General features: G+C 42.0%; 1 protein-coding gene across 3 annotated transcripts in view; it reads left to right on the top strand.

Moving 5' to 3' along the window:
* The window catches only part of trap1 (TNF receptor-associated protein 1), a 123,984-nt gene extending 121,142 nt beyond the window's left edge, over positions 1 to 2,842 (top strand). For all 3 annotated transcript variants that reach the window (XM_083565837.1, XM_083565835.1, XM_083565836.1), the window contains 2 exons: positions 2,363 to 2,435; positions 2,559 to 2,842. In XM_083565837.1, the coding sequence (XP_083421963.1) occupies positions 2,363 to 2,435; positions 2,559 to 2,660 (175 nt within the window). In that variant the 3' untranslated portion in view covers positions 2,661 to 2,842. The remainder of the gene's footprint in view (positions 1 to 2,362; positions 2,436 to 2,558) is intronic.
* The last annotated feature ends 20,550 nt before the right edge of the window (positions 2,843 to 23,392 follow it).

The raw sequence follows: 23,392 nt of genomic DNA, 5'->3' as shown, positions 1-23,392 counted from the left end.
CGGTATGGTGTGGTATAAACTGCACTGTGCTGTCAAGTCCAGAGATTAAAGTGTCATAGTGCAAAATGAAAATTGTGCAGAAAAAGTGTGAAGATGGAGAGAGAGGACCAGTTCCAGATCCTGGGTGTTTCCTGGTTTAAACTCTAAAAGGCATGCGGGAAGAAGCTCCTCCTCATTCTCTCTATGCTCGTTTTCAAGGAGCGGAAGCGTTTCCCTGAACGCAACAAAGAAAAGAGTCCATTGTTGGGATGGCTGAGGTCCTTCACAGTCTTTCTGGCCCTGGTCCGGCACCGTGTGCTGTAGATGTCCTGCTCCGTGTGAATAGTACGTTCAGCTGAATGCACCTCTGGAGGGTTCGCCTGTCCTGCATGATGCTGTTCCCGAACCAGGAAGTGATGCTACCCGTCAGAACGCTCTCAATGGTGCAGGTGTAGAAAGTCTTTAGAACCTGAGAGCGAAGTTTAAAGTCCCTTAAGCATCTCAGATAGTACAGACGCTGCTGGGCCTTCTTCACCAGGGTGTTGATGTGACAGGACCAAGACAGGTCCTGTGTGATGTGAACACCTAGGTACCGGAAACTGTCCACTCTCTCCAGTGGGGTCCCGTTGATGTTTAGCGGTTGGTATGACCGCTCCTGCTTCATGCTGAAGTCCACTATCAACTTCTTAGTCTTTCTGACGTTCAGAGGAAGGTTGTTCACCTGGCACCATCTCTCCAGGTTTTTAACCTCCTGTAGGTAGGCCGTCTCGTCGCTGTTGGAGATCAGGCCCACTACAACAGTGTCGTCTGCAAACTTGATGATGGTGGTGGAGTTGAAAGTGGCCACACAGTCACATGTGTACAGTGAGTACAGCAGGAGGCTCAGAACACAACCCTGGGGAGCTCCAGTGCTGAGGGTGAGGGTGGATGAGGTACGTTTGCCCACCCGTACGGCTTGTGGTCTGTCTGTCAGGAAGTTAGAGATCCATTGACACAGCGGCAGGCTGAGTCCCAGGACCTCCAACTTGGAGGTGAGCATAGAGGGAATTATGGTGTTAAACGCTGAACTGTAGTCCACAAATAGCATCTTTGCATAATTCCCTTTTCTGTAGTCCAGGTGTCTCATTGTTGTGGGCAGAAGATTTGCGATAGCGTCCTTAGTAGAATGGTACGCGAACTGTAGAGGGTCTGGTAGTGTCGTAGTGATGAAACACTCCCTCTGGAACTTGACCCTTGCCCTGAGGTCGTCGAGCTTGTTTTCCAGTGACTGGACATTGGCCAACAGGATACTAGGTAAGGTCCAGGTACTATTGGGTCCGGGTTTAAAAACAGCGAAAGGTGAGTGGATTGTACACCAATAGATATGAGTGGCTCTGTCATATCTAATGTTGTCCATCTTGTGTAAATAGAACGGTAACTAAGTAAACAAGTATATAAAATAAACACAAAAAAGAGAACGCATAACCGGAGCAGTCGTGGCGGCAGCTGACCTCACCAGCACCATCTTGAGAAATGTTTTTCTTGCATAATATGGATTTGTTCTTTTGGCATAATATGGATTTGTATGGCAGTACAGTAAAACTCCGTTGTACGAGCATAATTCGTTCTTGAAAATTGCTCGTAGGTCCATTTGCTCGTACGTTCAAACTGATTTTCCCCATAAGAATGAATGTAAAAGCGATTTAATCCGTTCCGAGATCTCATTCAATCGCTTATTTCTGCGTTTAAAAAGTATTTGTAGCCTATTTTAATAAACAAATACAATAATGTAAACATAATTTAACACTTATTCATGTGGTAGTGGTTTATTGCGAGTTTGAGATGCGCACCATGCTCATAACCTCCTCGGTTTCCATGGTAATTCTATTTACTTTCGTTTTCACAGCACCATCACTGATTTTCTTGGGAGACATTTTTCAAGATTTTTAGTGAAATAAAAATATAAAACTAAAGTTACGTTTTTGCTGTACTGAACAACGAGAGTGACCGAGTGATACGTCGTCAACTAAGCGACTGATGCTTCCCTCCGCCGTAAATGGGGAACCGGCAGCGTGGGTTTGCTCATGCCTTCGAAATTTGCTCGTGAAATAGGGTAAAATTTTGCGAGCAAGGTCGCTCGTACTATAGGTTGCTCGTACAACAGGGTTTTACTGTAATCATATTAGTAGCACTAATGGGGCTAATGACTCCGTACCCACCCTTTCTCTGCACAAGACAATAGATCATCTAAAGCACATTAAGAAAGCAAGAAACGTCACAAATTAACTCTTGACAAGGCACAATATAAACTAAATACGTTCTGCCATGGAATCATTTTTAATAAAGTATTTATCACTGTTGAATAGAACAGTGTTAAAGGTGAAACAATTTACCTGTTTTGCAGGCATGACCTCATCAAAAAGCTTAATGTGCTGAAAGACTCTAATCCTGATCTTGCACAGTTGCTTCTTGAACAGGTTTGTCAATCTTTTAGTTTCATAATTTGTAACTGTATTAACCTATTAGCCAACATTCTAACACCCTGTTGCATAATTGACATATGCCTATGTATAATCAGTTATCATTGTTTGATGTTTCAGATTTTTGACAATGCTATGATCACAGCTGGTCTAAATGATGACCCTCGGCCAATGATCTCTCGTTTAAATGATCTACTGACCAAAGCCCTTGAGAAACACTGAGACCCAGACTGGAGATTGGATGCAATTAACTGTCCTAACTGTCATTAATTTTGCATAATCACAGCCATTTATAGATGTAGGCATTTTCTCTTTTAGAATATCTGTACAGGATCTGTTCTCTGCTATCCAGTATTCCTATACAAGATATCCAGGCTAATTCCTAATAAATTTCATTTTAATTTGATTTCAAAGTTTATTCTTTTAGTGGGTCATGTTGTTTACCGAAGAATGTTTGAAGTGCACTATTGATTAGAATAAAACAAAACTTCAATTTAGCAAACTTGCAAGTTCTGTTCCAGAAGCATTGTTTTCTTTTGGGTATTTCTATTACTTGTTTTGTCGTTTTTTTTTCTTTTAGTTTTTGCTCCTCCACTCATAAATTTCCAGTGAATGTGCAACATTTGAAGCTGCAACTTCTGTTCAGTTTCTGTTTAACTCTTTTCTTTATTATTGATACTGACCAGATTTTAGGTTTCCTAAACCAGATAATCAAATCTCATGGTTTCCTTACTTAAGATTCTAGAAAAAATAGCATTGTAAAATGTCCATATAGCTTGCATAATAATTTATTTTATTGAGTTAACCTTTTTTATGTGATAAATGTGTTGTGGGTTAATGCTTGGTTGTAGGATGTGCATCTCTATCATGCAATTTGATGCATAGTCAACAATATGATACAGTAAAGATGCATATGAAGCCGCTACTAATATGTTTCATAGAAATTAACTGTCTAATTAATGTGAAAGGCAATAAGGGATACCCGTTAAGTGAAGCAGTGTGCCAGTACTTGGCCAGACAGGTGGTTGTATAGCGAATTGCTAATATACAGTTGAAACCAGATATTCACATACACTTCAGAAAAAAACACAAAAACTATTATTTCTTTACTGTCATACATTAAATCAGAGTAAACTTTTTCTGTTTTAAATCAATAAATATTAACATATTTTTTGCATCTGTTAAATGTCAGAATCGAGCAAGGGAGAATTTTTATGTATTTTTATTATCACTTTCATCAAAGTCAGAAGTATACGTACACTAAGTTTATCGTGCCTTTAAACAAAAAAAAAAAAACTCCAGATGATTCCATTCTGAGCTTAAGAAGCCTCTGATAGGTTAATTGATTCCATTCGAGTTAATTGGTGGCACACCTGTGGATGCATATAAAGGCACACCTCAAACACAGAGCCTCTTTCTTTGACATCATGGGAAAATTAAGAGAAATCCACCAAGACATCAGAAAAAGAATTGTTGACCTCCACAAGTATAGCTCATCCTTAGGTGCAATTTCCAGATGCCTGAAGGTCCCACGTTCATCCATTCAGACAATAACACGCAAGTATAAAAAACATGGGAATGTACAACCGTCATACCGCTCAGGAAGGAGAGAGGAAAGTTTTTTTGTTGCGAAATGTGCAAATCAACCCCAGAACAACAGCAAAAGATCTTGTGAAGATGCTGGCTGAAACTGGTAAGACAGTGTCATTGTCCACAGTAAAACGAATACTGTACCGCCATGAGCTGAAAGGTTACTCTGGGAAGAGAAAGCCATTACTTCAAAACCACCATAAAAAAGCCAGACTACAGTTTGCAACTGCACATGAGGGAAAAAATCTTTTTTTGGGGACATGTCCTGTGGTCTGACGAAACAAAAATTGAACTGTTCGGCCATAATGATAAACGGTATATTTGTAGGAAAAAGGGCGAAGCTTTGAAGCCTCAGAACACCACCCAACTGTCAAGTATGGAGGTGGTAGTATAATGTTGTGGGGCTGCTTTGCTGCAGAAGGGACTGGTGCACTTTACAAAATAGATGGCATCATGAGAAAAGAAAATTATGTGGATATATTAAAGCAACATCTGAAGACATCAGCCAGGAAGTTTAAGCTTGGTCTTCCAAATGGACAATGACGCCAAGCATACCTCCAAATTAGTTACAAAGTGGCTTAAGGACAACAAATTCAAGGTACTGGAGTGGCCATCACAAAGCCCTGATATCAATCCCATAGAAAATTTGTGGGCGGCGCTGAAAAGGCGAGTGCGAGCAAGAAGGCCTACAAACCTGACCCAGTTACACCAGTTCTGTCAAGAGGAGTGGGCCAAAATTCCAGCAAACAATTGTAGAAAGCTTGTGGAAACCCAAAACGTTTGGCCCAAGTGGAACAATTTCGGTGCAATTCCACCAAATACTAAGGAAGTGTATGTATAAGTCTGACTTTGATGAAAGTGATAATAAAAATTCTCCCTCGCTCGATTCTGACATTTAACAATGCAAAAAATATGTTAATATTTATTGATTTAAAACAGAAAAATTTTACTCTGATTTAATGTATGATATATGTATGTATGTATAATGTAAGTTTTTTTCTACAGTGTATGTAAATATCTGGTTTCAACTGTATTGTGGTAATATAACAGTTTATTCATTATACTTCTACTTTAACTCTCATTCCACACTTGTAAAGGGAACAGTACAGTTGTGAGTTTGTGAGTAACACTTTTTTTTTTTATAATAATTACAACTGTGGTTATAATTTTATACATTTTGACACCAAGTACATTTAAAAATGCAACCAAAGTTTATATAAATACTGAAGATAATTAAAAAGAAAATTTCCACCACATGCAAAAAATCTTGGATATAAATAAAGTATTTGTGGTTTATTGTCCAGGGAATTGCTACTTTTTGCACTTCTGGTAGATGTCAAACTGCATTTCGTTGCTGTGTACCTTTACAATGCAATGACAAAGATCAATCGAGCAACGAAATGCAGTTTGGCATCTACCAGAAGTGTAAAAAGTAGCAATAGTGTAGATAAATATGTTTCATATTTACAGCATGTGATATATATGTAAGCATATGTACAGTGATTAAATATAAAGGCTATAGCAGTGCAGAGATAAGTGAAATAAATAACAAGGGAAAGTGCACCACTTCAAGTCGAGTCAAGAAGCTTTTATATAATTATAGACATTTTACAGATTTGAATGATGAATTGTTCTAATCTGTACAATCAATAAAGACAATTTAAGTTTCTGTCGCCATTATGAGGGAAAAACCCACAAAACGCCACCTAGAGGGTTAATTGTGTAAAACATGGCGGATTTGGTGTTTGATTTGAGACTTGGCACAGAAATAAAACAAAAGTTTACTGATTAAAAATATTTTTATCTGGAGTTTATTTATTTTATATCTAAGTAAAGAAAAAACGTTGTGGATAAATGTATTTTTTATGTATTTACATAGATATTTATTTATGTATTAAAATTTTTATAAAAATGGTAAAAACAAAAATGCGCGCTGAATTGATAGCGTGTTAATAAAATGTAGTGCCGTTTACAATCATTTCAATTGAATTACAAATTAATTTTAGCGACATAACATTAGACCAATAAATTTCCGAACGGAAACGAAAAAACGCACCTCACCTGTGTTCTGAGCTTCACGGCTTCGGGAGAAAAACTTCCACCGGTGGCCACGACGATGCCAAAAGATAAATTCCCCAGAGAAATACAGTGGTACCTTGACCTACGAGTTTAATTCGTTCCATGGACGAGCTCGTATCTCCATTTGCTCGCACATCAAAACAGTTTTCCATATTGAAAATACTTAAAATGGCATTGATCCGTTCCAACCCTCAAAATGACACCCCGTATTTATGTTTTATGTTATTGTAACAGACTTTATTGAATTTTATTATGCTGTACTAATTCTGGATCGACTGGTGCTCATTGTGTTTGTAATTCATTATTTTCCCCTCAGGGCTTGCCATAGATAGGTAAGGGACATGTGCACTTGGGGTGTCGGTGACTTCTGGCTGAAGGTTATGCAGTTTAATAAAGTTGTGAAGAGTTTGGATAATCTCGTTTATTGTTTTTACTTAATATAAAGTGTTTAGGCGAACCCTACATGAACGCTCGGTTACATTGGTGGCAGCGTTTTTTTTTTGTTTTTGTCATTTACCTGGTTCAGTGTTACCGCGGGTGTTTAATTAGTTAGTTTATAGTTACAAAGTGCTTAGCTGAGTTAGCACGTGCGGGTTCAGCGTGGGCACGGCCATCATGTGGTGTAAAGACGAGGATGATTTCTACCCAAAACGGGACCGCGACAGGATCAACAGACACGTGAGAATTGAGTTACCACCGCCGTTCTCCGGTGACGAAAAGCAGAGCTTTCTATGCTGGGCGCGGCAGTTTGAGGTCGCGGTCCAAGCGCTAACTGAGGGAGATGGCGCTGCGTCCTCTAATTATGAACTGTTGAGAATTCTGCCGACACGCTTGAGCAACGCGGTATTTCTCCTGTGGGACAGTCTTACTGCGGCCGTTCAAGCGGATTATACAGCGGTGAAAGAGAGACCAAGGAGGCTTTCGGGCACCAACAGTTCATGGATTGTTTCAGAGCCAGCCTATCAGCTCACTCTCGTGCTCCGCGGGAAAGTTTGGAGGTGTATGCGGCGGAGATCAGCAGGTTAGTGGACGAGGCTTTTCCAGAATATGGGGACAAGGCGCAGAAAGAGGAAAAGTTTTGCCGTTTCGTGGCTGGTCTGGATCCTGTGCTCAGAGCTAAATGCCACGAACAAGGAGCAACAGACTTGGAGGAAGCTGTGATAATTGCCGGCCGGTGTGAAATGGCTAGGGACACGATCAAGACTGATTGCATGCCTGTTAATAATGCCTATGGCAATATGGATGGAGTTTCTGCTGTTCACTCTGTGACTGATAATGGAGGACTTTATAGAGCAGTGGATCAGCTAACAGGAGAAATAAGAGATATAAGGATGGAGCTAAGGCGTTTAGGTGAGGAAAACCAAAGACTGAAATCCGGTGCAATTTCGAGAGCGACAAATGAGTGGAGTGGAGACCGCTCTCGGTCTAATGGTATGTGCCAGGGTGTCTGCAGGGGCCGTGGATGCCAGTCACGTGTTTTTGACAGCGCACGGAGGGGCCGTTCACCTGAGACTGAGAATAAAATGTTCCAATGCAGTGATGAACATACATCATGTATGAATGTTCGCGATTATAACAACTCATACGCTGCTCGCTCCCCTGCTAGATGCAGCCCCAGCTCCGCTCGTAGATGGACCAGTCATGAGGATGATTCAAGGAAAAGAGGCGTGCGATTCATGTCTCCTGGCAGAGCAGAACGTCGCAGTGTGCCGGGAAACGGACAGTAGATGATGTTGCGGCCCAAACACCAGCTATACTACCTGAGGGCTCTCAGAAGGACCGTGTTAACGATGGCTACTCAGTCCCTGAAGACGTGAATGTTATTTTGGTATTTTCAACAGTGGTCAGGAGCTGCTAGTGTCATATGTGAGAGGAGTTATTGAAGGTGTTGAAGTGCAAATGTTAGTGGATTCTGGTTCCAATGTTTCTCTCATGAGCTCTGACTTTCGTATGTCAATTCCAACACTTCGTAATCAGCCGCTGAAAAGGGACTATGTGTCGGCTCGTGCGGTGAATGGAAAAATGCTAGATACATTAAGTACTATCACAATAACGTTTCAGCTGGGCACTGAATTATGGCAGCATGTGTTTCATGTGCTGAGAGAGACCACACAAACTCTATTGCTAGGCTGGGACTTTCTATTGAGGAATCATGCTTTATTGGACCTCAGCTGTGCTAAGCTACAACTGCGGGACATCTCAGTTCCTCTCCTTACCAGCAAAGACTTTGTTCCCAGGTGCTGCAATGTTTCGCTGGCCACTGCTATGACCTTACCTCCACTCAGTGAGTCTGTGGTGCCTGTTAAAGTATGCTTGCCTAATACAGCTCGCTTAACGAGTGACTTTGTTGGATATCTGGACCCAAATGTGGCAGATTCTTCCAACCTAGTTGTTGCTCACATGGTGGGCACAGTTCACAATGGATTTACTAAAGCTTGGATCTTAAACCCTACCGGGCAGGAAATTTTCTTGAAGGAAGACATGCACCTGGGTGAATTTTACCCAGTTGATGACTCCGATGTTCAGCCATTCCATACTCCAGTGGATATAGCGACAGTGTCCTTTCCCAGTGATATCCCTCCTGTGTCGCTGGATGAGTCACCTATTTCTGAGTCCAAGAAAGCTTCACTTTCGTCATTACTGTTGGAGTACAACGATATTTTCAGCTTGTCCAGACGGGATGGCAGTAAATGTAAACTTGTAAAACATCACATCAGAACGGGTGAGCAAGCACCTATTAAGCAGCTTGCATACCGTGCAGCTCCAGGAAAACGGGTTGAGATAGAGAAACAAGTGGCTGACCTGTTAGCAGATGGCGTTATTGAGGAAAGCTGTAGCCCATGGGCATCACCAGTTGTTTTAGTTAGGAAGATGTGTGGCACCTGGCGTTTTTGTGTGGACTATAGATGCTTAAACAGTGTGACTATTAAAGACTCACATCCCCTGCCTCGTGTGGATGACACCTTAGATGCGTTAGCAGGCGCGATGTGGTTTAGCATGCTGGATTTTTCTAACGGTTACTGGCAGGTGGAAGTCGCAGAGGAGGATCGAGAGACGACGGCCTTTACTACGGGACAAGGGCTCTATTAGTGGCGGTCCATGCCAATGGGTCTTTGCAATGCTTCTGCCACATTTCAACGTTTGATGGAGCTAGTTCTTAGAGGGCTCCCGTGGCACATCTGCATGGTATATCTCGATGACATTTTGATCTATAACAAAACATTTGCAGAACATCTGTTGAGCCTCAAGGACATGTTTTCAAGATTCCAGTCTGCTGGGTTGAGACTGAATCCAGGCAAATGCCACCTTGCCAGAGATCATGTGGTTTTTCTGGGCCATGTAGTCTCTCGAAAGGGTTTCCAACCTGACCCTAAGAACACTGAAAAATTCTTGATTTGGCCAGTTCCCCATTCTCCTTCTGAGGTGAGAGGCTTTGTGGGACTTTGTTCCTATTACAGACGCTTTGTTACGGGTTTTTCTAAACTTGCTGCCCCGCTGAACCAACTTGTTGGGAAGAATGTCCCCTTTGTGTGGACTCCTAAATGTGACACGTCATTTAACCATTTAAAAAGTGTGTTGTCATCTGACCCTGTAGTGATATTGCCTGACTTAAGTGTACCTTTTAAAATTTACACAGATGCGTCCAACTTAGCAGTCGGTGCAGTTCTTGCCCAGGACAGAGATGGACTGGAACGTGTTGTCGCATATGCCAGCCGGACACTGACTTCCACGCAGAGGCGTTGGTCCACCTTTGATCGTGAGTTGTGGGCTGTTGTGTGGGCAGTACAGGAGTTTAAGCATAACATCGGACTTACTGCATTTACCATTATCACAGACCACCGTCCGCTCTTAGCACTTCGGCATATGTCCATTGATGACGATCCAACAGGCAGAAGGGGTAGATGGATCCTGGAGCTTGACCCTTTGAATTGGGTCATTGTACACAAAGATGTACATTGTCATGGGAACGCGGATGCGCTTTCTCGCCGCCCTGAGTCGTCCATTCTCTATGCCGTTCAGTTTTCTGCCCACACACGGGTAAACCGGTGGTTCAAATGGTTGTTCCCTCTGCTCTGGGATCTGACATTCTTTTACAGCTGCATGGTGCACCAGCTTCTGCCCATTTCTCTTCTGAGCGGGTGTGGAAACGGGCGAGACAATTTTGTTACTGGCCTTCCATGTACAAGGATTTTAAAGCATAGTGTGAGCAGTGCAAGGCGTGTTAAACGCGGCGTGGTCCTGTTCCAGCCCACCGTGCGCCGATGGGTGGTTCTCAGTCAGTGCGACCATTTGAAAGAGTGGCTATGGACATCTTGGAGCTACCTGCCACATTCGAAAGGTAACCGGTATGTGCTGGTCGTCGAGGACTATTTCACCAAATTTGTCAATTTGTATGCTTTACAGACAGTCTGCACAGACGGTGGCACAATGTCTGTTTGAGGACTATGTTCTGCTTCATGGTGTACCAGAGACTTTGCACTCAGATCAAGGTCGTCAGTTTGAGGCGGAAGTGGTTCAGACACTCTGCCGTCTTTTGAACATTAAAAAGACTCGCACCACACCTTACCACCCGAAATCAGATGGCATGGTTGAGAGCTTTAATCGGACTCTGATTGATCAACTGGCTAAGACACTTTTGACTTATGGAGGGGAGTGGGACGATTATGTGAAACATGCGGCTTTTGCTTACAATACCACGGCTCACTCCAGCACTCATTTCACTCCTTTCTTTTTGACCCACGGTCGGGAAGCATGAGTTCCCGTCAATGTACTGTTAACCACCCATGCTCTTGACACACAGATAGCAGTGACACATTAATATGACTTTAAGTGGATGTTGTCATATGGTTCTGTGCTTTGTTTTATGTTCATCATACATTGCTGTTTATGGTCTGTAATTTTTTTATTTTTTTTACGTATTCTCCCTGATGTTTTTGTTGCATATAAACGGGGGCGTTTATTTTGTGAGGGGGGGACGTATGTAACAGACTTTATTGAATTTTATTATGCTGTACTAATTCTGGATCGACTGGTGCTCATTGTGTGTGTAATCCATTTTTTCCCCTCGGGGCTTGCCATAGATAGGTCAGGGACATGCACATTCGGGGGTGCTAAAGTGTCGGTGACTTCTGGCTGAAGGTTATGCTGTTTAATAAAGTTGTGAAGAGTTTGGATAATCTCGTTTATTGTTTTTACTTAATATAAAGGGTTTAGGCGAACCCTACACGAACGCTCGGTTACATTATTAAATTGGAAAATACATTTCTAAATAACAAATCTTGTATAAAAACATAATAGAAAGAGTATGTAAAGATATAATAAGGTTTTATTCAGTGTATTTTCCTTAACGAAAACGCCGGTGGGGTGTGTGTCTGTGTGTGTGTGTGTGTGTGTGTAGGGGGGGTAGAGGCGATAAGCGGAGGCGGAGGGAAAACTTGTTTTTTACTATCACTTCTGTACACTACGTATCCCTAAACTTTAACATCTTTTCTTTTTCTTCTTTGCTTATCTTAATTTTCTTCACAATCTTCGCTTTCTGGCTTCGCTTGGCTATCTAGCAGCGGCGTCTCGAGCTCGTACCTCAATTTTTTGCCCGCGTAACAAAGCAAAAAAATCGACAGAGTGACCGCTCGTACCTCGGAAAACTCGTACATTAATGCACTCATAGGTCAAGGTACCACTGTAGTTGTGAAAAGAAGGAGGAAGACAGTGAACAATGACTTACTTGGTCGGCTACTGTTTAGATACAAGCCGTTGTAGCGCGTTGAGTCTAGACGAAGGGAGAGCTCACTAAAACTCCAGTTGCAACACAAATCATATAAGCACAGACAGGCTTTTTAATTTTTCTTGGCAACAGCGTTATGGGTTAGTCAAAGAAACTTAGAAATGAGCATCAGAAAATAATGAGCACATAATCCTCAGTCTCACATGCACACACACGAAACTTAGAAATGAGCATCAGAAAATGTTTATGGATCATAACATCAGAAAATAATGAGCAAATAATCCTCAGTCTCACACGCACACACACGCAGTAATACCGGAAGAATGCAGTGACGTGCTATTCCCAAAATGCCGCTCTGCTCTTAAAGGAGCCACAACATATTTCACCCGTTACACCGTGTAAGAGACACTCTTTCGGTAAAGCCTGTGTAAAGTTTATTAGTTTCAGTGTAGACATAAAATAGATGACTTATACACTGGTGCGTTTTATTTATGTTAAAAATTTAAATATTTGTAAAATTCAGTGGTTGCGGCTTATACAAGGGTGCGCTTTATAGTCCGGAAATTACGGTGTATATATATACAGTAAGGAAAATAAGTATTTGAACACCCTGCTATTTTGCAAGTTCTCCCACTTAGAAATCATGGAAGGGTCTGAAATTGTCATCGTAGGTGCATGTCCACTGTGAGAGACATAAGCTAAAAAAAAAAAAATCCAGAAATCACAATATATGATTTTTTAACTATTTATTTGTATGATACAGCTGCAAATAAGTATTTGAACACCTGAGAAAGTCAATGTTAATATTTGGTACAGTAGCCTTTGTTTGCAATTGCAGAGGTCAAACGTTTCCTGTAGTTTTTCACCAGGTTTGCACACACTGCAGGAGGGATTTTGGCCCACTCCTCCACACAGATCTTCTCTAGATCAGTCAGGTTTCTGGCCTGTTGCTAAGAAACACGGAGTTTGAGCTCTCTCCAAAGATTCTCTATTAGGTTTAGGTCTGGAGACTGGCTAGGCCACCCCAGAACCTTGATATGCTTCTTACAGAGCCACTCCTTGGTTATCCTGGCTGTGTGCTTCGGGTCATTGTCATGTTGGAAGACCCAGCCTCGACCCATCTTCAATGCTCTAACTAAAGGAAGGAGGTTGTTCCCCAAAATCTCGCAATACATGGCCCCGGTCATCCTCTCCTTAATACAGTGCAGTCGCCCTGTCCCATGTGCAGAAAAACACCCCCAAAGCATGATGCTACCACCCCCATGCTTCACAGTAGGGATGGTGTTCTTGGGATGGTACTCATCATTGTTCTTCCTCCAAACACATTTAGTGAAATTATGACCCAAAAGTTCTATTTTGGTCTCATCTGACCACATGACTTTCTCCCATGACTCCTCTGGATCATCCAAATGGTCATTGGCAAACTTAACGTGCCTGGACATGTGCTGGTTTAAGCAGGGGAACCCTCGGTGCCATGCATGATTTCAAACCATGACGTCTTAGTGTATTACCAACAGTAAGCTTGGAAACGGTGGTCCCAGCTCTTTTCAGGTCATTGACCAGCTCCTCCCGTGTAGTTCTGGGCTGATTTCTCACCTTCCTTAGGATCATTGAGACCCCACGAGGTGAGATCTTGCATGGAGCCCCAGTCCGAGGGAGCTTGACAATCGTGTTTAGCTTCTTCCATTTTCTAATGATTGCTCCAACAGTGGACCTTTTTTCACCAAGCTGCTTGGCAATTTCCCCATAGCCCTTTCCAGCCTTGTGGAGGTGTACAATTTTGTCTCTAGTGTCTTTGGACAGCTCTATGGTCTTGGCCATGTTAGTAGTTGGATTCTTACTGATTGTATGGGGTGGATAGGTGTCTTTATGCAGCTAACGACCTCAAACAGGTGCATCTAATTTAGGATAATAAATGTAGTGGAGGTGGACATTTTAAAGGCAGACTAACAGGTATTTGAGGGTCAGAATTCTAGCTGATAGACAGGTGTTCAAATACTTACATACAAATAAATAGTTTAAAAATCATATATTGTGATTTCTGGATTTTTTTTTTTTTTAGATTATGTCTCTCACAGTGGACATGCACCTACGATGACAATTTCAGACCCCTCCATGATTTCTAAGTGGGAGAACTTGCAAAATAGTGTTCAAATACTTATTTTCCTCACTGTATATATATATATATATATATATATATATATATATATATATATATATATATATATATATATATATATAAATACAAAACAAATAAAAAATGTTGTTACCGAATAAATGTGTCCAGGCGGAACATCCACATATAGAACACAAGCAGAGAAAAGATGATGATGATCAGGAATGTGTCTGTTCTCAGTCATGTTTACATCACTGACTCCCTCTGTCTCATCCACGTTAACCCCAAACTTCTTACTGCCTTCTGCCCTGCTCATTCTTAGCTTTGTAAACTAGTCTACATCTGTGGTGAGTGAGAGACAGGACATTATACACCAATGGATTGAAAAAGACGCACAATGACAGGAAATCGGTTGTTCGGCTGAAATCGTCGCGCAGTGAAAATAAAAAATATATATTTCACCAAATCAATGGATTATAACTAAAGTAATGAGCCGGTTTTGAAAATGTAAGAAGTTAAAAGTACAGATATTTGTGTAAAAATGTAATGAGTAGAAGTAAAAAGTCTGAAAAATAAATAGTGGAGTAAAGTACTTATACCAAAAAGATCTGCTTAAGTACAGTAAATGCACTTCCCACCTCTGGTTAGGAGTGAAACGGGACAAGCTGGCAGGTGTGACAACAGACGGTTGTCCAAATCTGATGGGGAAAAAATGTTGGACTTTTAAAGAGAATGCAGGATAAAGTGACAGTAATGAACCCTGTGCCGAAATGTACATTTTTGCATTGTATTATACATCAGGAAGTGTTATGTAAGACAGTGTTAAAATTGAACCATGTTGTTGATGCTGTAACTAAAACAGTTAACTTCATCTGAGCGAGAGCATTAAGTCACAGACAATTTGTTGCATTTTTCGAGGAAAATTAGATTGAATATGGTGACATAAGATAGGATAAGATAAGATAAGATAAACCTTTATTCGTCCCACCGTGGGGAAATTTCTTTGTTACAGCAGTATGAAGGAAAAAAAAAATGCAAATATATAAAAGAATAGACAAATAAGACATACTATAATATTACAAGTATATACACAACACGATATATAAATACAGATGAGGGAAAGTACGTATTGCAGGTTGTATTGCACACAGGTGGTATTGCACATATTGCAGGTAATATTGCACGTATTTCAGGTGATATTGCACATATTGCAGGTAATATTGCACGTATTGCAGGTAATATTGCACACAGTAGTATTATTAAATAGTAAAACAGTAAAAACAGTAACTATTACACCATTGAACAGTAATAGCAGTGAGTATTTTGGTTAATGGTTCACTGGGAGCAGCTTTTATTGTACAGTCTAATAGCAGCAGGGAGAAAAGACCTTCTGTATCGCTCCTTCAGACACTTAGGATGTAACAGTCTGTCACTGAAGGAGCTGCTCAACGAGGTAACAGTTTCATACAGGGGGTGGGAGGCGTTCTGCAGTTAGGATGATAGTTTTGCTACCATCCTCCTTTCTCCCACCTCCTGTACAGTGTCCAGGGGAATCCCCAGGACTGAGCTGGCCTTCCTGATTAGCTTGTCTAGTCTCTTCCTGTCTGCAGTAGAGATGCTGCTGCCCCAGCAGACCACTCCATAGAATATGGCTGAGGCCACAACAGAGTCAAAAAAGGTCTTCAGTAGCTCTCTCTGCACTCCAAAAGACCTTAGTCTCCTCAGCAGAAAGAGTCTGCTCTGCCCTTTCTTGTAGAGTCTGCTCTGCCCTTTCTTGTAGATTGCCTCAGTGTTGTCTGTCCAGTCCAGTTTGTTGTTTAGGTGAACACCCAGGTATTTGTAAGAGTCCACTCTCACAATGTCCTTTCCCTGAATGTTTACCAATGGAAGTGATGAAGTGTGTTTGTGCCTACGGAAATCCACCACCAGTTCTTTGGTTTTCCTCGCATTTATCTGGAGGCAGCTCCATTGGCACCAGTCCACAAAGTTCTGTATAAGTCCTCTGTACTCTCTGTCATCATAATTCGTGATCAGACCGACAATGGCAGAGTCATCAGAGAACTTCTGTAGGTGACAGGTTGCTGAGCTAAACATGAGGTCTGCAGTGTAGATGGTGAAGAGAAACGGGGCAAGAACCGTTCCCTGCGGGGCTCCAGTGTTGCAGACAATCATGTCAGACTCACAGTCACAAGTCCTCACATACTGTGGTCGGTCTGTAAGGTAGTCCAGTATCCAGGCTGACAGATGATGGTCCACTCCCATGTACACCATCTTATCCCTCAGGAGCACAGGTTGGATGGTGTTAAAAGCACTAGAGAAGTCAAAAAACATGACTCTCACAGTGCTCCCAGCCTTTTCCAGGTGTGAAGTAGTCCGATTTAGGAGGAAGATGACTGCGTCTTCCACTCCAATGCCAGGTTGGTAGGCAAACTGAAGTGGATCCATTGATGGGATCACCAGAGGTCGGAGATGAGTGAGCACCAACCTCTCCAATGTCTTCATCAGATGGGAGGTCAGTGCTACTGGTCGGTAGTCCCCAAAGTCTTTTGGGCGCGACGTCTTTGGAACAGGCACCATGCAGGATGTTTTCCATAGCTGTGGCACCTTCCCTAGCTTCAGGCTCAGGTCAAACATGTACAGCAATATGCCGCACAGCTGGTCTGCACAGGTCTTTAGTAGGCTGGAACTGATGCCGTCTGGGCCCATAGCCTTCCTCGCTTTGATCTTCCTGAGCTCCATTCTCACCTGGGCTTCTGTAAGGGGCAGTGTGTATTGGATGGAGTGTTGGCTGGAGGGAATCGGCAGGGGGGGGGAGTTAGGTATGTTGTGAGATGACTGTGAGCTGATAGCTGTGCAGAGAGAGGTGGGGCTGGAGCTGCTTGCTGTGGAAGCAGAGAAGGGGGATTGCAGCAGGGGGAACTGGATGGGGGCAGGGGAGGGTAGCTGATCAAATCTGTTAAAGTATAGATTAAGATCATTCACCCACTGCTGGTCACCCTCAGCCTGAAAGCTGGACTCCTTATGACCAGTGATGGTTTTGAGCCCCTTCCACACACCGCTGACATTGTTCTGCTGCAGCTGATCCTCCATCTTCCTCCTGTAGCATGCTTTTCCTTCCCTTATCTTCTTTCTAAGTTCTCTCTGGACAGTTTTCAGCTCTTCCTTGTTTCCCGATTTAAAAACCCTCTTCTTCTCTTTAAGGAGAGTCTTTATATCAGGGTTAATCCACGGTTTGTTGTTGGGAAAACACCGTACAGTTCTGGTGGGTACAGTATTCTCCACACAGAAATTAATGTAGTCCGTAATACAGTCTGTTAAACTGTCAATATCCTCCCCATGTGGACTGCACAATTCCTCCCACATAGTTGTTTCAGACCAGTCTTTCAGAGCCTCATCGGTCTCATCAGACCATGTCGTCACTGTGCGGGAGGTAGCTGGTTGCCTGCATACAAGGTGTTTGTACACAGGTAGGAGATGAACCAGGTTGTGATCCGATCTTCCCAAGGGGGGGAGGGCTGCTGATGTATAAGCCTCCTTTGAGTTTGCATAAAATAAGCTATCACTGCACAGCAAGTCAGGTGGCTCAGCCTTGGCAAAGTACTGAAAAGTGTCTGGGACCTGAGAGACCAGATTCACGATTTCTGTGTTCAGAAAGGACATGACATCCCAGAGCTTTCAGATAAAGACTGGGTGGCAGACCTCGGATTCGCTGTGGATGTGACTGCACTAATGAACGAACTAAATGTCAAACTGCAGTGCAAGGGCCTTTTTGTGCTTGAGATGTACAGTGCAGTGAAGGCTTTCATAAGAAAGTTGCAGCTTATCTCAAGCCAAGTAAAGGACAACATTCTGACCCACTTGCCAACACTAAAGGAAGCCAAAAAAATCAGCCAATCACCTCCACAAGTACTCAACCATATTAAAAGCACTGCATGAGTTTTCGAGGCGATTTCAAGATTTTAAAACTCTTCAGAGTGAAATGCACATGTTTTTTTATTCCTTCAACTGCAGTGTGGATAATGCACCAGGTGATGTTCAGATGGAACTCATTGACCTGCAGTCTGACACACTTCTGGCAGAGCACTTCAGGTCAGTCTCACTGCTGGACTTTTACTCCTCTCTCAAAAAGGAGAACTTTTCACACCTGAGGAGGCATGCTCAGAGGATTTTAAGTCCTCTTTGGATCTACCTATGTATGTGAACAGACATTCTCAGTAAAGAAGTTCAACAAATTCAAACACAGACCCTCTATCACTGATGAACACCTCTCAGCTGTCCTTCGCATTGCCACCTCAGACATTCAGCCAGATTTTAATGCCCTTGTTCAAGCCCAGAACAGACTGGATTATTCTCACAGAAGAGGTCAAATGAGGTGGAAAACATTACAAGTTTTTGTTTTTTTGTATTGCTGTATTTCTATAAACTTGCTAAGTTGTTTGTTGTTTTTCATTGTTTGTGGAGATTAACAAGTTAAAAATTAATTGGACTGATTCAATAATTGTTTTTGTTTTCTTATTTGACCTATACACCACAATTTCACATTGCCTAATATAACTATTGACAGAATAGTTTTATTCTTCTGATTATCAGTACCAGCTTTTCAAAATATATCATTTAGTGCATTTTACAATGGTAAAAAGTTGAGCAGAATTAAGTTCAAGTTATCGTTGGTGCGGTCCTCTGACACAATTCAGGTTTCTCATGTGTCCCCTTGTAAAAATGTATTGCCCACCCCTGGACTAGTAGCTATTACTACTACCTGTTTTAGTGTCACGCTGGAAAACTGGACCTCACATCATATTAATACATGAATACAAATTAATATAAAATTTTGTTACCAAATGAATGTATCCAGGTTGAACAACCACACATAGAAGACAAGCAGTAGAAAAAAATGATCAGTTGATAAGGAATGTTTCTGTTTTCAGTCATGTTTACATTGCTGACTACCTCTGTCTCATCCACGTTAACCCCATACTTCTTTTTGAATTCTGCCTTGATTGTTGTTAGCTTCGTATGATAGCCTTTGTCTGTTGTGCATTATGGGCAGGAAATGATACACCAGTCATAGTTTGAAAAAGCAGTGCAATGACAAGAAATATGTTAATAGGCTGAAACCAGTGTGCATTGAGAAGAGAAAATATTTATCATGTCATCAAATAGATTCAAATAATTAGTCTGGTTTGAAAATGTAAGAAGTAAAATGTGAATTTGTGTAAAAAATTTAATGAGGGAAAGTAAAAGTACTGTTTATTTCGTACAGAAGCAAATTATTGATACAAAAAAAGAAATTTACTTAAGTACAGTAACAAAGTATTTGTACATTATTACTTCCCACCTCTGATGGTGGGATAAGATGGACCAGTCGAAAAAGGCTCAGGATAAACTGCTTTAGATTATGTTTAGGAAGGTATTGTAATAGGAAGCATAAATATTAATTAATGGAAATGGTTAAAAGTTAAACAGTTCAGTTATCTGTATTTTGGGTTCATCTCATATTTGCTTTGTAAAAAAAGTAAAAAAAGAAGTGTAGGAGAGTGGAGGTTCGGGTTGGTACTTTAAATGTTGGTACTATGACAGGTAAAGGGAGAGAGGTAGCTGATATGATGGAGAGGAGAAAGGTAGATATGTTGTGTGTTCAGGAGATTAAGTGGAAAGGGAGTAAGGCCAGGAACATTGGATGTGGGTTCAAACTGTTCTATCATGGTGTGGATGGAAAGAGAAATGGTGTAGGGGTGATTCTGAAGGAAGAGTACAGTAAAAGTGTAGTGGAGGTGAAGAGAGTTTCTGATAGGGTGATGATCACGGAGCTGGAAGTTGAAGGGATGATGATAAATGTCATTAGTGCCTATGCTCCACAAGTGGGTTGTGAGATGGAGAAGAGGAAAGATTCTGAAGTAAATTAGATAAAGTGGTAGATGGTGTACCTAGGAATGAACGATTGGTGATTGGGGCAGACTAATGGGCATGTAGGTGAAGGGAACAGAGGTTATGAGGAGGTGATGGGTATGTATGGTTTTAAGGAGAGGAATGTGGAAGGGCAGATGGTGGTAGATTTTGCTAAAAGGATAAAAATAGCAGTGGTGAACACCTATTTTAAGAAGAAGGAGGATCATAGGTTGACGTATAAGAGTGAAGGAAGGTGCACACAGGTGGACTATGTTCTATGTAGGAGATGCAACCTGAAGGATATTGCGGACTGTAAGGTGTTGGTGGGGGACAGTGTAGCTAGACAGCATCGGATGGAGGTCTGTACGGTGGTTTTGGAGGTGAAGAAGAAGAGGAGGAGGAGAGTGAGGACTGAGAGAAGAATAAGATGGTCGAAACTGAAGGAGGAAGACTGTAATGTGAAGTTCAAGGAAGAGGTCAGACGGGGGCTCGGCAGTGGTGAAGAGGTGCTGGATGATTGGGTAACTACTGCAGGAGTTATGAGAGAGGCAGCTAGAAAAGTACTTGGTGTGACATCTGGAAATAGAAAGGTAGACAAAGAGACGTGGTGGTGGAATGAGAAAGTTCAGGAGAGCATAAGGGAAAAGAGGTTGGCAAAACAGAAGTGGGATAGACAGAGTAATGAGAAAAGTAGGCAGGAGTACAAGGAGATGCAGCAGCAGGTAAAGAGGGATGTGGCGAAAGCCAAGGAAAATGCATATGAGGAGCTGAATGAGAGGTTGGACACTAAGGAAGGAGAAAAGGATTTGTACCGATTAGCCAGACAGAGAGACCGAGCTGGGAAGGATGGAGATAGAAAGGTGTTGAGTAGTGAGGAGAGTGTGTTGAGAAGGTGGAGGGAGTATTTTCAGTAGCTGATGAATGTGGAAAACGAGAGAGAGAGAGAGAAGGTTGGGTGGTGTGGAGTTGGTGAAGAAGAAAGTGGATAGGATTAGTAAGAAGGAAGTGAGAGCAGCGATTAAGAGGATGACGAGTGGAAAGTCGGTTGGACCAGATGACATACCGGTAGAAGCATGGAGATGTTTAGGAGAGATGGCAGTGGAGTTTTTAACCAGATTGTTTAACAAGTTTCTGGAAGGTGAGAGGATGCCTGAGGAATAAAGAAGGAGTGTGCTGGTACCGATCTTTAAGAATAAGGGAGATGTGCAGACCTGCAGTAACTACAGGGGAATTAAGTTGATCAGTCACACCCTGAAGTTATGGGAAAGAGTAGTGGAAGCCAGGCTGAGAGAAGAGGTGACCATCTGTGAGCAGCAGTATGGTTTCATGCCGAGGAAGAGCACCACAGATGCCTTATTTGCTTTAAGAATGTTGATGGAGAAGTATAGAGAAGGACAAAAGGAATTGCATTGCGTATTTGTGGATTTAGAGAAAGCGTACGACAGAGTGCCAAGGGAGGAGTTGTGGTATTGTATGAGGAAGTCAGGTGTGTCAGAGAAGTATGTGAGGGTGGTGCAGGACATGTATGAGGACAGTGTGACAGCAGTGAAGTGTGCAGTAGGAACGACAGACTGGTTCAAGGTAAAGGTCGGACTGCATCAAGGATCGACCCTGAGCCCTTTCCTGTTTGCAGTGGTGATGGACAGGTTGACGGACGAGGTCAGACAGGAGTCTCCCTGGACTATGATGTTTGCGGATGATATTGTGATTTGTGGTGAGAGTAGTGAGCTGGTTGAGAAGAGCTTGGAGAGGTGGAGGTATGCGCTGGAGAGAAGGGGAATGGAAGTCAGTAGGAGTAAGACAAGAGTACATGTGTGTGAATGAGAGGAAGGGCAGTGGAGTGGTGCGGTTGCAGGGAGAAGAGGTGGAGAAGGTGGAGGAGTTTAGGTACCTGGTGTCAACAGTGCAAAGTAATGGAGAGTGTGTTAGGGAAGTGAAGAAGAGTGCAGGCAGGGTGGAGTGAGTGGAGAAGAGTGACAGGAGCGATTTGTGATAGTAGGGTATCTGCAAGAATGAAAGGGAAAGTTTATAGGACTGTGGTGAGACCTGCAATGTTGTATGGATTAGAGACAGTGGCATTGAGTAAAAGACAGGAAGCGGAGCTGGAGGTAGCAGAGCTGAAGATGTTAAGGTTTTCGTTAACAGTGACAAAGTTTTTGTCAGTCCTACATTGCGTCAGAGCATTTTTTCTTTTCAGGAACAGCTCTCTCTTTCATATACCATCCAATCATCTGTTTGAGCTACTGTATGACTTTTAATTGGGAAGTACAGTCAAGCATAGCATCCAGCTGGTATGCCAGGTCATCAAACATGTCCCCGATGTCATCCAGAATATTTCCTGAAGATGTGTTGCATCCTCGGTTTTTGTTAACATACAACAAAGGCATGCTTAGTAAACACAAAGTTTTTTTTGACAGATACATGCATGCATAATTTAACCTCTTGCACTGACTTAAGTCATGCTGTATAATGTACACTAAACTTAAGAAATATTTAAACAATGACAAATTCATTGTAACATGTACGCCTTCGACAGTCAGAGGTTACTAAGAGTAATATTATAGAGGTGTGTAAATTAGCGAAGGCAATGTCCGATGCAGTAACATGCTCTGGCCCCATCCCATTGCGATGTGGCGATGTAGCCAACAGCAGGTTATGGTCGCTGAACTGCTGGATGTCCGAGTGGTGCTCCAAATATAATGTGGGCTTCATTAATAATTGGAGCATTTTTGAGGGCAAGGCTGGCCTGTTAGGGCGGGACGGTATCCATCCCACCCGGGAAGGTGCTACTCTCATTTCTTGTAGTATAGGTAATAGTCTCAGAACAGCACTAGTTAACAAGTGACTGTCTAGAGCCAAGGCCAGGGAGCAGACAGACAGGCTAAACCGACCGTCTGCTAGCTGCACAGAGTCGTCACTCAGGATCCACCATATTGAGACTGTGTCTGTCCCCCGAGCAAAACCAAAATATAGCAATTATGAGAAAGTCTGTTTTAGTAACCTGATTAACATTAAATTAAATAGGACTGAATGCATAGCCAGCACCTCTGATCTAAAAATTGGATTGTTGAATATTAGATCTCTCACGTCAAAAGCGCTTACTATAAACGAAATTATTACCGACCAGGAGTTTAATATAATGTGTTTGACAGAAACATGGATTAAATCGAATGAATATGTAGCATTAAATGAGGCGAGTCCTCCTGGGTATAGTTACATACACCAACCCTGTCTAAATGGCAGAGGAGGCGGAGTCGCAGCTATTTATAATAATAATCTAAACGTCACACAAAAGACTAAACAAAAATGTAAAACATTTGAAGTTCTTTACACCAACATAAAATATTCAGTGTCCGAAAGCAGGTCCAGTCAGTTAATTTCACTAATTATTATTTATAGACCCCCAGGGCCCTACTCTGATTTTCTGATAGAATTTGCAGATTTCATTACAAATTTAGCTACTTCTTTAGACAAAGCATTAATTGTTGGTGACTTCAATATTCATTTTGATAATCAGGAAGACTCCTTAAAAGCAGCAGTTGTGTCCATTCTAGA

The sequence above is a fragment of the Silurus aristotelis genome (genome assembly GCF_946808225.1).
Source record: "Silurus aristotelis genome assembly, chromosome: 17".
NCBI classification, from domain to species: Eukaryota; Metazoa; Chordata; class Actinopteri; order Siluriformes; family Siluridae; genus Silurus; species Silurus aristotelis.
This window is presented reverse-complemented; position numbering and strand designations above follow the sequence as displayed.